This window comes from Pogoniulus pusillus, chromosome 34, assembly GCF_015220805.1.
Source record: "Pogoniulus pusillus isolate bPogPus1 chromosome 34, bPogPus1.pri, whole genome shotgun sequence".
Classification (NCBI taxonomy): domain Eukaryota; kingdom Metazoa; phylum Chordata; class Aves; order Piciformes; family Lybiidae; genus Pogoniulus; species Pogoniulus pusillus.
The window spans coordinates 996,600-1,013,507 of NC_087297.1; the positions used below are offsets into that span (position 1 = coordinate 996,600).

Below are 16,908 nucleotides of genomic sequence, written 5' to 3' on the forward strand. Positions count from 1 at the left end.
TCCCTAGCATCAGGTGACTGGAGAAGGGAACACAGGCTCAGAGGATGTCAGGGGTTGGAAGGGACCCAAAGAGAGCATCAAGTCCAACCCCCCTGCCAGAGCAGGACCACACGATCTAGCTCAGGGCACACAGGAACACATCCAGACAGGCCTGGAAAGGCTCCAGAGAAGGAGACTCCACAACCTCTCTGGGCAGCCTGTGCCAGGCTCTGGGACCCTTCCAGTCAAGAAGTTCTCCCTTGTGCTGAGCTGGAACCTCCTGTGCTGCAGCTTCCATCCATTGCTGCTTGTCCTGTCCCAGGGAGCAGTGAGCAGAGCCTGCCCCCGCCCCTGGCCTCCAGCCCTCAGAGAGTTATAGACATTGATTCAATCCCCTCTCAGTCTTCTCCAGACTAAAAAGCTCCAGGTCATAGAATCACAGAATGTCAGGGGCTGGAAGGGACCTCCAAAGTTCATCCAGTCCAACCCCCTGCCAGAGCAGCATCACCCAGAGCAGGTCACACAGAACACATCCAGGCAGGTCTTGGATATCTCCAGAGAGGGAGACTCCACAGCCCCCCTGGGCAGCCTGTGCCAGAGCTCTGGCACCCTCAAGGGGAAAAAAATCCTCCTCATGTTTAAATGAAACTTCCTATGCCTCAGCTTCCACCCACTGCCCTTTGTCCTGGCACTGGGCATCACCTAGCACAGCCTAGCTCCAGCCTCCTGGCACTCACCTTTACATATTGATAAGCATTGATAAGGTCAGCTCTCAGACTTCTCCAGACTAAGCAGCCCCAGGTCCCTCAGCCTCTCCTCACCAGGCACTGCTCCAGTCCCCTCAGCATCCTTGTAGCCCTCTGCTGGACCCTCTCTAGAACATCCCTGTCCCTCCTCAGCTAGGGAGCCCAAAACTGAAGGCACTACTCAAGATGAGGTCTCAGCAGGGCAGAGTAGAGGGGGAGGAGAACCTCCCTTGATCTGCTGGACACACTCTGCTGAATGCCCCCCAGGACCCCACTGGCTTTCTTGGCCCCCAGGGCACATTGCTGCCCATGGATGCTCTCCACCAGCACTCCCAGGTCCCTCTCCATAGAGCTGCTCTCCAGCAGTCACCTCCCAGCCTGGACTGGAGCAGTTTTTTGTTCCTCCCCAGGGGCAGGACTCTGCACTTGTCCTTGTTGAGCCTCACTTGGCTGCTCTGTGCCCAGATCTCCAATCTGTCTGTGTCTCACTGGATGGCCTCAAGTTGTCCCGGGGGAGGTTTAGGTTTAGCACCAGAAGCAACTTCTTCCCTGAAAGGGTTCTCAAACACTGGCACAGGCTGCCCAGGGAGGTGACTGAATGCCCATCCCTGGGGGTGTTTTGAAGAGGCAGAGCTGTGGTGCTGAGGGCCATGGTTTAGCCCCAGCCTTGGTAGAGTTAGAGGATGGCTGGACTGGATGAGCTCTCTCCAAGCTCTCCTCCAACTGAAGTCATTCTGTGATTCTACAAAATCAGACAGGAAGCCAACAAAGAGAGTACCATGGAGGTGTCTGCTATAAACCTCCTGGTCAAGAGGATTACAGAACCCAAGTCTTTGAGAGCTGGAAGAAGCTTCACAAGCACTGGGCACAGTGAACTGTATCAATCCTAACACCAGCTGGAACAACACAGCAAGGCACAAGCAGACTGAAGAGTGCTGAACACAACCTTTTGATATGTGAGCAGTGATCCAACAGCGAGAATGTTTTATGGACCTGCTGCTCACATGGAGGGGAAAAGCTGCCAGGCCCAGGAAGGTGCAGAGCAGTCTTGGCTGCTGGGATTTTGTGATGGCAGACTTTGAAGATCACAAGTGTGTGGGGAAGGTAAGTGGTAGAATTACAACACTGCAGAGTTGGCTTTAGTTTGGTCAGGGGTCTGCTTGGCAGCATCCCATGTCTGCCTGATGGGCAAAAGGAAGGGTCTGGAACTGGCTGCCCTTAGCTGAACATCAGGCACCAGTGTGGCACATTGTGCTGAGCAGGAAGCTGAGCAAGAGCAGCTGAAGACCATAGCAAGGAACAAAAACAGTTCAGGAAGGAACTATCCTGAAGGTGGAAGGGGCTGCTGGGATAAAGTCCCTGCCCAGGCAGCACTGTGCTGGAAAAGCCTTGGGCAGCCTGAGCATGCTCAGCAATGCACCCTGCAGCAATGAAGACATCTAATGGCATCCTGTGCTCTGCTCTGAGGGCAGAACAAGCAGGCCTAGGGCAGACTGTTGCCCTGTATTTGGCTCTTAGGAGACTGTGTCTGGAGTACTGTGCCAAACTGTGGGCTTCCCAGCAAGGCAGGCACCGACATGCTGGGGAGATGTGAATATCTGCACAGTGAAGACAGGCACCAGCAACACGAATGTTAGAAGACTGGCCTGATTTAAAGGCTTCCAGGAACTTCTTTATTTAGCACTAGCTGCATTGCTTGAGCAGATCTGTATCTGTCCCAAAGCTCCTGCAAGTCACTAGCAGAGGAATGGCAATGCTTGGGGTCCAGCTGCCCCACAGAAGGGAAGTCTCATGTCTGCAGCGTTCCTAATGGAAGCTGTCCCCTTGCAGAGGCTGTCTGAGCCTTGCTCCTAGCTTCCAGCTGTGATTTTGCTAAGCAGCTATGCTTCCATGGTGTGTCCTGGCTGTGCTCTCTGGAGAGGAGCCAGGATACAGCAAGTCTGAGCACCACAGGCTCTGCAACCCCTTCCACTTTCAACAACAGCACTACCTGCTTCTGAGCCAGACAGAGCAAAGGCAGCTCTGCCAGCTTCACCTGCCCACACATGGCAGAGCCCAAACACTGACAACTTGTCACTTGCAGAGCCTGCTAAGAAACATGATGTGTGAGCCCTTCTTCCTGTTCTTGATCCCTCTGCTCCAAAGACAGCCTCCATACTTTCCTAAGATTGCATTGCCCACTTGTTTGGCTCTCCATCTGCCTGTCAGTGTCTTGCCTTTCTCCACCTCACAACTATCACATGCTGGCCAACGTCAACCTTCCCTGACACAGAGCTAAAAGCCTCCAAGATGCTACATTCCTAAAAGTCTCTTTCTAAAGAATCAAAGTTAGGTGCAGTTCAGTAAGCACTGTAAGGAAGGCACTGCTTTCTCAAGTGTGGAGTGAGTCCAGGCTGGGTGAGGAGTGGCTGAGAGCAGGCTGAAGGAGAAGCACTTGGGGGTGTCAGTTGGTGCCAGAGTGCCTAGCAGCCAGCACTGGTCACTGGCAGCCCAGAGCCAGCTGTGTGCTGGCTGCAGCCAGAGCAGGGAGAGCAGCAGCACAGGGAGGGGATTCTGCCCCTCTGCTCTGCTCAGACCTCACCTGCACCACTGGACCTGAAGCTGCTGGAGAGGGTTCACAGGAGGCCACCAAGATGCTCAGAGGGCTGGAGAAGCTCCCCTGTGAGGACAGGTTGGGAGAGTTGGGGCTGTTCAGACAGGAGAAGAGAAGGCTGCAAGGAGACCTTAGAGCAGCCTGCCAGTACCTGAAGGGGCTCCAGGAGAGCTGGGGAGGGACTTTTGACAAGGGCTGGGAGTGACAGGATGAGGGACAATGGCTTTGAGCTGGCAGAGGGAAGAGTGAGACTGGAGATGAGGGAGAAATTCTTTGCAGTGAGGGTGGTGAGACACTGGCACAGGGAGGCTGTGGATGTCCCCTCCCTGGAGGTGTTCCAGGCCAGGCTGGACGAGGCTCTTGAGCAAGCAGTGCTGGTGGGAGGTGTCCCTGCCCATGGCAGGGGGTTGGCACTGGATGAGCTTTTGATTCTATGACTGCAGAGCACTAAGTGGCAATCAGGCTACAGCATCCCCACTGTGCCACCAGAGCCAAGCTGAGGCTTGCGTTGCGTCAGGCCTTACCCTCCCATGGAGACGCCGGCTGCCATGAACGGGGCTGAGGGGTGCAGGCTGTGCACGTGGTCAATAACAGCCTCTAAATCCTCGGTGTTAGCTGCACAGTAAGTCCTTGGTGTCTGTAAGGAGTCAGAGGGAGAAATGCCATCATCAGCTTTGGCATGAGGCTGCGAGGACAGAGCGCTCCGGCGGCGACCCCTTATGTAAGCAGCTAAATTTAGCATTGATCATGGAGCTGCACCGCACGGCAGAGAGGGACCCAGGGCCCGGCAGAGGAGGGGGGCAGGCAGCTCTCCTCCTTATCGCTGCAGAATAAACCAGGTGCTAAGTATCTCAGTATCTGCACGCTGCAGGCCATCGGCTGAAGTCTGAAGGCAGAGCAGAGCTGAAGCAGCCAGAGCCTGACGGGCACTGGTATCTGAAAAGCACCCTGAGGACATGGGGACACAGGAAAGAAAGGTGTCACGGCAGTGCTAGCAGCTTCGCCCACATCCCAGTGCAAGCTCTGTCAGCTGGCATCTGAAGTGGCCAGCCTTTGCTTCTGCACCCAGGGAAAGCAAACAAACCCCCCAGTGCCATTCACCTCGCTCACCAAACCCTCCCAGTGACTAAAGCAACGGGACACAGTTATCAGCCCTCCTCTGTCTGCCTCCAGCATCTCTTCGTGTCTTGAGACTTGAATGACTTTTACTGGCATCACTGGGAGTTGTAACCCCCTCCCTTTTGAAGGATAAGCACAGCTTTGGAGCCTCCCTGCAGACAGCTGCCGCAGGCCACGGTGTGGGAGACCTTCTGGAGCAGAGTAAGGGGGAGAAGTCCTTTTAGGTACAGTAACAGAACATGTTAGTGACCTTGGCTCAGCTACAGGCAGTAGCTGCCCCGCCAAAATTCAGTAGAAACATTGGAACCAAACATGGAAGTACTTAGGGATAAGTGCCTTGATCTTACCTCTTACCTGAGGCAATGAAGTGTTTTACAGGGCTGGGGCTCTTAACTGCTTTCACTTAAACAGCCTGGAGATTTGTGGGCAATTTTAGCAAATCTGATTGCATGAAACTAATTAAACACATTTACCAAGAGCATGGAGAAGTTGAAGCCACAGATCAGAAAATGAAGTAAACCCTAAATCTGGGTGACTAAAAGTGAAAGCATCCTTGGTTTCTGCTCATGCTGCACTTGCAGTTCTGCCCCACCGAATGACTCTTCCCTGCTTTACAGCCCATTAATTGCAAACGCTGTGAGTGTGCTTTGTTCACAGCAAATTGTCAGCTTGACAAGCAAAAAGAAGTTCATTTTTTTGGGTCTAGGGTCTAATGTATTCTAACCAAAAGTGTACTGGGTGGAAAGTTCCTAGAGCTACCCTGCATTGTCACTTCAGTTTGAACCACAGAACGGTTTGGGCTCAAAGGGACCTTAGAGATCAGCGAGTTCCAGCCCCATTCCTGACACTTGAGTGTCTGGCTGCTCACTGTGTGAAGCTCACCTTTGCTGTGACCATTCCACTAGCTGATGATTCCATAGCCAAGATCCACAGTAAATTCCAGTAACAAACCAGAACAGCATCTTAAAGCTGATTCTCTCAAATAGAAGGCAGAAAAAGAACTCCCTTCCTGATTTCTGCTGTGGTGCTCAGCTCTGCTTCAGACTCACAAACTGGGGATTTGATATTAAACAGGAGAAACACCTTTGCAGAAAATGTAACTTCAGCTGGTTTGCTTCACAGCAAGAGCTTGCAAAGCTTAGAGATGTAAAGCTGATTAGGGTAAAACACACACACAATACAGCCAAACAAGAGCTCTTTTCTCTTAACGATTCAGAACTTCATCAATAAGGACTTTGTGTGCCACAAAACTGCTTTGTAGATCCATCTCCCAAAGTATGCAGAAAACTACTCTTAAGGTGGCAATGTTTGCATTGAAATGCTTCATCTGACCATGGGCAAAGAGCCTGAGCTATTGCAAGTTTGAAACCAGAGGATTAAAAACTGCAGAACAATACTCACTACTATGCACATCTATTCCAGCTGCACAACTGTCAATGAAAATGCATCTCAGGAAACAAAGCTTATTCAGCAATATTTCATCATGCCCTGTCCCTTGCTGGAGAGAACACTTAGCTTCAAGGCTTCCTCGTTTGTGGAGCTGCAAATCATCACTAAGCCAACGTGACATGTCTGTCCCAGAGACAAAAAAGGGCTTTTTGTGGCTGTATTTGTGTCATAACTGCTAGGAGAAACACACGAAGACATGTAACTTGTGGATGTGGCTCTGCTGCAGTGATTCAGCAGCACACCACACGGATCAGCTGTAAAGACACAACCTTTTAGCAAGGTGAAAATCTGTTTTAAAGTCACACTGGCAACTGGGAAAGTGATGATGATTGTTTCTGTTCACCTTTCTGTGCTAAAGAGGTGGGAGAAAATTGCATGGACTGAAGAGCACTTCAGCATTTTAGGTACCAGGGTATTTTCTGAAGTGAAAGTGTAAAGAGTGGCTGAGAGCAGTCTGGAGAAGGCCTTGGGGGTGTCACCTGATTAAAAACTCCCCAGGAGCCAGCACTGGCAGCCCAGAGCCAGCTGTGTGCTGGCTGCAGCCAGAGCAGGGAGAGCAGCAGCACAGGGAGGGGATTCTGTCCCTCTGCTCTGCTGTGCTCAGGACTCACCTGCAGCACTGCCTCCAGCTCTGGGGCCCCCAGCACAAGAAGGACCTGAGGCTGCTGGAGAAGGGACAGGGGAGGCCACCAAGATGCTCAGAGGGCTGGAGAAGCTCCCTGTGGGGACAGGCTGGGAGAGTTGAGGCTGTTCAGCCTGGAGAAGAGAACGCTCCAGGGAGAACTTAATGCAGCCTTCCAGTGCCTGAAGGGGCTGCAGGAGAGCTGGGGAGGGACTTGTGATGAGGGCTGGAAGTGACAGGATGAGGGACAATGGCTGTGAGCTGGGAAAGGGGAGAGTGAGAGTGGAGATGAGGAAGAAATTGTTTGCAGTGAGGGTGGTGAGACACTGGCACAGGTTGTCCAGAGAGGCTGTGGATGTCCCCTGTCTGGAGGTGTTCAAGGCCAGAGTGGATGAGGCTTGAGGCTGGTGGGAGGTGTCCCTGCCCATGGCAGGGGGCTGGAACTGGATGATCTCTAAGGTCCCTTCCAACCCAACTCATTCCATGAAATGAATCAGTGAATTTTGATGTTACAGATTAATTTCACATATTTCCTAAATGAAATGTTCACACTCAGTGTGTGCTGAGCAGTTGGCCAAACAAATACTGGGGCATGGCTGATCCCCCAGATGACTCCCTGAGTCCCTCCTCTGCATTGCCAACATATCCTGTGAGTTTCTCCCAGCTGCACCAACGGCCACCAGTGATTCCACATAATGCTCCCAGGTGAGGGGTACCTGAGCAGTCTTCCTTACCAAGAGCTCCTCACCAGCAATCCCTCGGTTGTTGAAAACCACGCATCTGAAAATTGAGACCAGAAACTCCATTAGACACATTGCTGACTGCAGTGTGCTGACTGCAGTGTGCTGACTGCAGTGTGCTGACTGCAGTGTGCTGACTGCAGTGCAAGAGAGCAACACACGGAGAATGAAAACGCAGAAGGCAAAAGGAGCCAGCTCTAGGAATGAGCTCAGCACATCAGTCCTTACAGCCCTACAGGGCCTATAAGCTGACCTGTGTGGAGCCACCTTTATAGCAAAATGGAGCTCAGTGAGGTCAGAGATCTGTGATGGCCAAGGTCAGATTGCAGGATGAGAGCCTGAGGTTGAGCTGATGATGCCACTTGCATGGCCTGCCCTTTCTGCTGGTCAATCAGAGCCACAAACTCTGCTAGGGCAGGGCTGAGCCTAAAGCCTTGCTCTGAAAGAGCACCTCACAGACAGCCTCCAGAGTACTGAACAGCAATGAGCTCAATCAGAATTCCAGCAACAGCTGCACCTCAGCTGCAGGTTCTTGGGGATGAGGTTTTTGGTCTGGCATAGCAGAAGTGTCTCTTCTCTCTCTGCTGGTGGGAGTCTGAATTTTCTACCACAGCTCAAGGGCCCAAGCTTTCTTGCACACCTGATTTTTCCATTACTCTGCTACCACCTCACTGCAGGCGTTCTAGGAAATAATCCAGGCAGCTCCAGGTTCAGCAGAGCCAGGAAAACTCACTTATTTCAGTATCTTTCTCAAATGGTGCTGTCTATCAATACAGTGAGAGTCTTCTACTGAAATCTGACCTAAACTTCTCCTTTTTAATGCTCCTTAGGTGACCAAACCCAGATATTTCTTTCAGGAATACTACAGCCAGGAACAGTGAGTAACTAGCTCTTGGCTTGAGGGCTTCCCTCTTCTGCTGGTTTTTATTGGTAAGCTTTAAAGTGACTTAATTTAAAAGTACTTGGAACAGTCAGAGTGCTTCTTTACTTTCCTAATTTAGTGAAGCAGTTCTCCAAACCTCCAAGCAGGGAAGAGATAGGCAGACATGTAGATAAAAGCTCATTTACACATATCTGAAGAACTGATTAGAGTCAGTATCAGAAGCCAATCTGCACAGACCAAATGCAACACCGCAGACACAGCTCCTAGAGCAGTAACAGCTGCTTTTGAAGCACAGTAGCAGCAACATGATTTTGTAAAGGAATCTACACATCCACTAATCCACTTATTTTACCCAACTCTGCCCAGAGGCCCTAACAACAGACAGTTAAGAGGTGACAAACCTCTTCCTCAACCACCCGCAGCCAAGAGCTCTCCTTTCTGCGCTCACAAATCCGAGGCTGCTGAATCAAGCAGTTTTGGCATTCAGGAGCTGACCTGAGGCCAGCTGCCAGCAACACATCCGCATGGGTCTGCTTGGAACTGAACACAAACTCCTCTGGGAAGTGCAGAGGTAAGACAAATGCTGATATTCTAACCAGAAGCAGCAGCAAAGGCCTGTGCAGACTCAGCTTCCTGTCTCTGCACTCTCCCAGGCACATCTGTAGGCAGCCCTGTTACATAACTCTACTACTATTATTGTTATTACTACTAATACTTTCTTACATGAGCTAATGCTTTTAGATCTCATTTGCCTTAGGAAGGCACACCTCATACATAGGCATACTCAGGCCTGGTGTCATTAGAAGCGGCAGCAGACGACAGCACCTGTATCCCAGCGTTCTGCTCTGATGGATCATGTGAAGGATGTAGGATTCCTTGCTCGTTCCCGTCAGGCCAGGCAGCAGCAGGACCGTGGGTCTTGTGCTGGCATCCGGATAACATAAGCTGCCATTATTATCAAACCAGTCCAGGGAAATCTGTCCTCCATCTGCTGTTTTAATGAGCTCACTGAAAGGCACATGGCAAGACAACACTGGTTAGGCTGGGAAGTGGAGTGCTTGTGGAGCACAGATGAGCAGGTGTCACTAGAGATACAGAGCTCCAAGTGCCAACTGGTAGGTGTATTTGTGTGCTCACCATCAGAGGCAGCCATGCCTGCAGCTGACCTGAGCCAGCACCCTCAGTGTGAGGAGTAAATCCTCTTCCCAGGCAATGGCAAGCTGCCTGTCCATGAACTGCTGCTGATGTTCTGCAACCTTTTAACAACTGTGGGGGGTTGGCATTGCCTTCTGTTTTACATAGGCATCCTCTGGATCATCTGAGAATCCTTTGATGGCACCACTGGGCCACGTGTGACACAGCACATTTCTGCCTCTTTCTCCAGACACGCAGCATGGATCACGGCTGGCACTTGGTCATGCTTTAATACAGACACACACTGCGCATCCTTCGCCCTCTACCTCCCCGAGCATCACTAAGAATGCAGACTTAAACCACACATCTTAAGAGTGCAACAAATGTCTGATATCCCAAGAAGCTAAGAATGCATTAAATAATGAGAAGAAGGTTTAACTCTTTTTTTAAGATGCACACAGCATCACCCAACCCTAACACCCTGTGATCCTGTGATCCTGTGATCCCTCTTCCTGGCAATCAACACACTGTAAGGGGAGAATTGGTGCAGGAGCTACTAAAATGTCAGCCTAACTTGCATTTGATTTTTCAACTGAAAGTACTGATAGCAGCTCCAGCAGATTTCAAAACTCATCAGCCTTGTGGGACTCATTACCTCAGCTCTGCCCTTTTTCAGTACTGGGAAGCTGATGCACTGCTGGTGTGTACTGCCAACGCTCTCTCAAATGGTGCAAAAGAAGCACTGCCCCATGAAACTCTGTTTCTTCCCTCACAAACCTTGAAACAGAGAGCATAGAAGGAGGGCTAGAACAAGTGGGCATGGCCATACAACTGAAATGTTCCCTAGTTACTAAGGGAAGCTGCTAAATGCTAAATCTATTCTACCATGCAAAGAGAGCTGAAACAACTTGTGCTGCATCCAGGTTCCGGCACAGAAAAGCACTTCTCCTTAGCTCCTGTGCCAAGTGCCTCACTTGCCAGACTGAGTCTCATTTCTGTGTGAGCAAGATCAGCTAAGGACAAACACTAAATGTGAGGTTTTTCCCCTCTTGGAACTTAGGCATCAAAGAACACAAGACAAACCCCACAGGAGCAGTTACTCTGAAAATCCCCAGAGAAGGCTGAGCGTGGCTGTGCCGTGGCTAAGGCGGAACATGCTGGGCAGGTACAGCCTCTGCTAAATGGTGGCACTCAGACACCAGACACTGGATTCAACAGGTGACTGGGCTGCCATTCAGAGGGACCTCAACAGGCTGGAGAAAGGGGCTGGCAGGAACTTCATGAAAGAGCAAAGTCCTTCAACTGGGAAAGAACAACTTCATACACCATTACAGGCTGAGGGCTGGATGACTGGAAAGCAGCTTGACAGAAAAGGATGCTGGGGTCCTGGTGGACATGAACATGAACACAGGAAAAGCCAACAGCCTCCTGGGTTGCACCAGGAGGAGGAGGAGCGTTGGCAGCAGGTCAAGCGAGGCAATCCTTCTTCTCTGCTCAGCATCAGTGAGGCCACACCTAGACTACTAGGCCCCCAGTACAAGGGGGACATAGGCATGCTGGAGAGTCTGGCAAGGACCACAGAGATAATGAAGGGAGTGGAGCATTTCTCCAATGAGGAAAGGTTGTGAGAGCTGGGACTGCTTAGCTGGGAGAATAATAGGCTCAGGGGGATCTTATCAATGCATTTTAATACCCAAAAGAAAGGGCAGAGAGGACAGCGGCAGGCCTTTGTCACTGGTGCCCATCACTGGGCCAAGAAGCAATAGGCACTACCTGAAACACAGGAGGTTCCCTTTGAACATCAGGAAACATTCTTCCACTGTCCCTGAGAACTGGCATGGGCTGCCCAGAGAAGTTGTGGAGGTGCCATCCTTAAGGATATTCACAAAGCCACCTGGGCAATGTCTGGGGCACATGGATCTAAATGGCCCTCCCTGGGCAGGGGATTTGGACAAGGTGACCTTCAGAGGTCCTTTCTGACCTCAACCACTGTGTGATCCCGAGGGCTTACAATCACATCAGTTCCTATATCGTCACCAATACTTCAGTGCTCCAAAACTCTCTGAGCTCAAATAGGGAAGCCTGCTCTTTTAAACCCACTGCACGTCAAACTCAAGGCAGAGACAGCTCCAAGTGTGTGGTGGGGTTGTAACGGCAGGCACAAAGCAAACAGACGGGCACAAGCTTGAGCAAGGCCAGTTGCCAGCTGCCCCATCAGTCTCTTCCCAGAAGCAAGGCACTTACTTCCTGTACTGCACCTGGGGTCTAGAGGTGATGAAGGGACGCAGCAGTGTCTGCACCCGACCTTCCCAGCACCAAATCGTGGGGTAGTAAGTTTCTGTCACAACAGGGCAATGCTCCTCCAGAAAGCGGCAGAAGCGGTCGTCACTGGCCACCAGCTGGGGTTTCTAGGAAGAAAGACACAGCCTGGCATAGGCATTCACATGGGACCAACCCACAGATAAATCAAGAGATGAAAGCTTGCTTAAAACTTCTCCCACTAAAGTGATTTCTCTCCTATAATCATTTGCTATGCTTCTTCCTGTCACGCTAAAGAGATAACTAAAGCCAAATGAAATGCCAAAAGGCCCAAGTGAAAGGTGCAAACCTGCTGAAGGTGAGGGATCCCTTGCCTGTCTCTGATCCCACGCTGTTCCAGCTGCACTGCTAGCAGCCTTTTTTCTTCCACTGACAAACCCAAACCCCACTGCCTCACAGCAAGCCAGAAGGACTTTACTGAATCTCTTCCACTGCACAGAAAGGAGGCTTCAGCCCTGTACTTTGTGCACCTGCAGTAGCTATTTTAGCCTGGTAGGACACTCCTCTTCCACCTCATGCTCCACCACTGCATTGGTTGCTCATATCCAGTAGCGCTCTGCGGACAGAGGTTGTTCTTGCAGCTCCCGTTTGGACATAACTGACAGGGCAGTCTCTCTGTACCAGAAAGCTCACATTTTACCAGCCACGTTTCCCACACTTCTCTCTCACGCTGGCTCTCCAGCATGCAAGCATCCATAGGACAGTAAGAGATGCCTTGAAGAAGACCAGTCGATGTACTAAACAGCAGTGTTACATCCCCCTGACCCTTAGCTTTTCTCCTCTGGCCAAAACCAGGTCCTCTTTTCCCCACGAAGAGGAAGGTTGTGATTCCGTGAAGGGCTGTGGCCGCACGCACGCCCTCGGCACTCATCAATCTTTTGCTATGCCTGTTTTCAGCTGATTAAGTATTCAACGAGGCAGGCTCACCACGGGGCCACTTTAGATCAGCTCAGGCTGTGTCTAAGCGATTCGCCAATGTCTAATTTAGCCGTGAAATTGCTGCCGAGGAGGAGACGCACTAGAGCGCTCCTGCCCTCCGAGCGCTGCAGCCGCGGCGCCAAAGCTGTCCGGAGCGGCGCCGAAGGCAGGCGCAAGGGCAGCGAACTGCTCCATCGCCTGCCCTGTACCCCGCACCGCTCGGGTTTCTGTGCCGGAGGCAGGGCTCCTGAGCGCCCTTTCCAGCCCAGCGCCCCCAGCCAAACTCTTCCCGGGCAGCGCTGCGTTTGGGGCGACAGCCGCCGGAGTCCCATCCCTGCCCAGCCGGGCGCCGCTCAGGCCGGCCCCTGCCGGGGGCGCTGCGCCGGAACGGCCTGTGCGGGACGCCAGAGGGGACCCGGAGCGGCACCTCCGCAAGGAGGGCGGCCTAAGAAGGCGGCGGTGGGGGCAGCGCCCGGCCCCGCATCAGCCATTTCAGGTGCCGAGGCTGCCTGCCCTCGCCAGAAGCGCGCTGGCCGCCCGCCCTGCCAGGGTAGGGTCGCGGTGACCTTGGCGAGATGCTCCCCGCCAGGACGGGCCCCTCTTGGCGGGACACCTGCGGACCGCCCGCCCCGCCGCCCTCTCGCTCACCTTGGCGATGCTGCTGAGGTAGTAGCAGGCGTATGCGACGCCGAAGCCCAATACCAGGGACAAGCCCACGCCGGAGCCGAAGAGCCCCACGCGGACCTGGCTCTCCAGGTAGAGGGACAGCTCTCTGGTCAGCACCTGCCAGTCCATCGCGGGGCAGCGGGCACGGCAGCGCAGCGCACCCCCGCCTGCCGCGGCCAAGCACACCCCGGCGTGGCGGCAGGAGGAGGAGGAGGAGCTGCCGCCGCCTCCCGCTGCCCGCGGACCGCTCCGTGCTACAGCGCCGCCGACGGCATCTCCGCACCGCTCCGCACCGCCCCGCACCGCCCGCCAAGGCCTGCCGAGCGCCGGCGGCGGACCGAGGCCCTGCGCGGCGTGAAGGGGCCAGAAGCGGTTCCGTGCAGAGACGGCCGCAGGCTGCCCGGCCGCCTCCCGCCAGCGGCCCGCCGGCCCGGGCCGGTATTGCCAGCGCCGCGCCCGCAGCGGAGGGAGTCGTGAGCGGAGCCGGGAGGCGCGGGCAGCTCGGCCGGGCCCGCAGGGCTGCATGATGGCAGGTGCCTGCCTGGGGCCCCTTCGGTGTCACATTGCCCCAGCGCTTCCCCTGGGGCCGGGCCGTGGGGTCAGCCAGCAAAGCGACCCGTCCGAGGGCGTGAGCAGGAGCCTGTGGAGACTCGGTCACTCCGGGCAGCAGCCGCCCGGGAGCGCTGCTGCTGGTGCAGCATCCGGAGAAGGGCAACGCAGCCGGTGAAGGCTCTAGAGAATAAGCTTTGTGAGGAGGAACTGAAGGACCTGGGAGTGTTTAACCTGGAGAAGAGGAGGCTGAGGGGAGACCTGAAAGGAGGTTGCATTAAGGTGGGGGTTGGTCCCTTCACCCTACTGTCAGTTCATAGCAGGAGAGGAAATGTCCTGAAATTGTGCCAGGAGAGGGTTTGGTTGGAGAAGCAGAAATGATCTTAGATGTCTTTTCCAGCCAAAAGAATCCTGTGATGCTGCAGGACACAAGCTCTGTATCACAGGAGTGGCAGAGGGGACACCCAGGCTTCCAGAGCCACCAGTGCCTAATGACCAATCTCTGAGTGTTTTGAGGCTGAAGCCTGCAGCTGCTTTTCCAGCTCCCACTGCCGTTACAGGACAATGGTGAGGATCAGAGAGGAGGAGATGTGTTCTCTGACTCCATGGGAAATTCTGTTTGCCCCTTTCTCAGGGGTATGCAGTGTTGCTTGAGGCCCTCACTTGTTTGCCAGCTCAGATGCTTTCCCCTTCAGGTTCAGAATACCACACACAGTAATTGTGTCTTTTCCCAGGCAAAGTCCTTGTAGCACAGCTGATAACAGAAAGATCTTGGAGAGCTCCTTTCGACACCAGAAGAGGAAGTGCTGCATGCTGGTGCTGTGTGATCATAGAATCAGTCAGGGCTGGAAGGGACCACAAGCATCATCCAACTCCAACCCCCTGCCATGCCCAGGGACACCCTACCCTAGAGCAGGCTGCACACAGCCTCAGCCAGCCTGGCCTTAAACACCTCCAGCCATGGGGCCTCAACCACCTCCCTGGGCAACCCATTCCAGACTCTCACCACTCTCATGCTCAACAACTTCCTCCTCACCTCCAGCCTCACTCTCCCCACCTCCACCTTTGCTCCATTCCCCCCGCTCCTGTCACTCCCTGACAACCTAAAAAGTCCCTCCCCAGCTTTTTTTGAAGCCTCCTTCAGATGCTGGAAGGCCACAAGAAGGTCCCCTGGGAGCCTCCTCTGCTCCAGCCTGCACAGCCCCAACTCTTTCACTCTGTGCTCACAGCAGAGCTGCTGCAGCCTCTGAGCATCCTCCTGGCCCTGCTCTGGACACTCTCCAGGTGGGGTCTCAGCAGAGCAGAGAGGGAGAATCCCCTCCCTGTCCCTGCTGGCCACACTTCTGCTGCTGCAGCCCAGGCTCTGCTTGGCTTTCTGGGCTGCAAGTGCACACTGCTGGCTCCTGTTGAGCTTCTCGTCCACCAGCACCCCCAAGTCCCTCTCCTCAGGGCTGCTCTCCAGCCTGGCACTGCCCAGTCTGGATTGGTGCTTGGCATTGCCTTGACCCAGCTGCAGGACCTTGCACTTGGTCTTGTTGAACCTCCTGAGCTTGGCTTGTGCCCACCTCTGCAGCCTGCCCAGGTCCCTCTGGATGGATCCTGCCCTCCAGCCTGGCTGCTGCACCACACAGCTTGGTGTGGGCAGCAAACTTGCTGAGGCTGCACTCAGTGCCTCTGTCCATGGCACCCACAGAGATGTTGAACAAGTCTGGTGCCAGGACTGATTGCTGAGGGACTCCACAGTGAGGGATCCCTAAGGGATTTCTGTGATGAATCCAGTGTGTTCCAGTCCTGCTGCTACAAGCACCAGGAGAACCCATTGTAGCATCTCAGCTGCCTAACTCTGCAGGCAGGTGGTTGTTTCTCACTGCACTGCCAGTTTGGTTGTGTGGTTTGGAAGCTCTGGGTATGTCTTACTGTTCAGTCTGACAAGCAGAAATCTTTCAGCTCTTTCAAATAAACTTTGTCAACTCAAGTCAAAGCAGTTTGTACAGTTCTAAGGGGTTTCATTAAGGAGCCTTCTATACCATAATAACAGAAGTAATGCAAAGTAATTAATGGATGAATAAAGAGAAGTTAGCAAGAGTGAATTGCAAAGTTCTGAAGAGAAAATCACAGAATCGTCAGGGTTGGAAGGGACCCCAAGGATCATCCAGCTCCAACCCCCCTGCCATGGGCAGGGACACCTCACACTACATCAGGTTGCCCAGAGCCTCATCCAGCCTGGCCTTAAACACATCCAGGGATGAGGCTTCCACTACCTCCCTGGGCAATCTGTGCCAGGCTCTCACCACCCTCATGGGTAAGAACTTCTTCCTAAGGTCTAATCTAAATCCTCTAGCTTGGATCTATTCCCCCTGGTCCTATCACTGCCTGACACCCTAAAAAGTTCTTCACCAGCTTTCTTGTAGGCCACTTCAGATACTGGAAGGCCACAATAAGGTCTCTGGGCCTCCTCCAAGCTGAACAGAACCAACAAACCCACATTTAAGTGTTCCTATTTTCCCTAGGCAGTCAGCTCTGCAGCGCTCTAGAGATAGAGGAGCACAGACACTGCAGCTGCTGGCAATTGGTAAGCAGAGGCCAGGGAGGATTTGGGCTTTGTTTCTTTTCTCTGCAGCTGGTACAGAAGAAGAAAAGTGAGCAGGTGGAAAACCTCTTGTCATCAACACTGCACTTCCTCTGCTTCTGCCTACAGAGAACAACCACACTGAGGTCCAGACAGGCTGGAATGTGTGTTGCACACCACAGATAAAAGGATTTATCATGAAGGAGCATAAATGCAGCTGGAGCAGATAGCTTAGTTCTGAGAACGTGCAGGCTTCATCAACAGCAATCTTCTGAGATTCCAATCTGGCTGAACTGGGGACCATAGGGTGCAGAGGAACCTGCTGCTTCTGAAGCAGGAAACTGGTTGTTGCTTGCAGCAGACTGTTCTCCTGCATTCAAGTCCTGTCCCTGTTAAGCTGAAGAATCCTTGGCATGCCTAAAAACTAAAGAAAAATCTGAAGTGGCTGAGGAAAAATGTGGTGTGTGTTTAAAAGTCCTTGGGCTGTGGCTCAGGGTGAACCTTGTTGAGTAGGGCTATTGGTTGGAGTTGGTGATCCTGAGGGGCTTTGCCAACCAGAATGTTTCTGTGATCCTGTGTGCCCGCGGGGTGAGGTCTGTGCATGCATACACACACACCTGAC

At 53.1% G+C, this 16,908-nt stretch overlaps 1 protein-coding gene across 2 annotated transcripts in view; it reads right to left on the reverse strand.

Annotated features, from left to right (window-relative positions):
* Positions 1 to 13,442, reverse strand: part of ABHD3 (abhydrolase domain containing 3, phospholipase) — a 28,020-nt gene extending 14,578 nt beyond the window's left edge. The window contains exons 1-5 of one of the 2 annotated variants that reach the window (XM_064170821.1): positions 13,151 to 13,442; positions 11,510 to 11,673; positions 8,957 to 9,139; positions 7,225 to 7,288; positions 3,843 to 3,955 (exon numbers count right to left, since the gene is read on the reverse strand). In XM_064170821.1, the coding sequence (XP_064026891.1) occupies positions 3,843 to 3,955; positions 7,225 to 7,288; positions 8,957 to 9,139; positions 11,510 to 11,673; positions 13,151 to 13,297 (671 nt within the window). In that variant the 5' untranslated portion in view covers positions 13,298 to 13,442. The remainder of the gene's footprint in view (positions 1 to 3,842; positions 3,956 to 7,224; positions 7,289 to 8,956; positions 9,140 to 11,509; positions 11,674 to 13,150) is intronic. The other variant, XM_064170820.1, reaches the window with a different exon arrangement.
* Between the last annotated feature and the right edge of the window lie 3,466 nt (positions 13,443 to 16,908).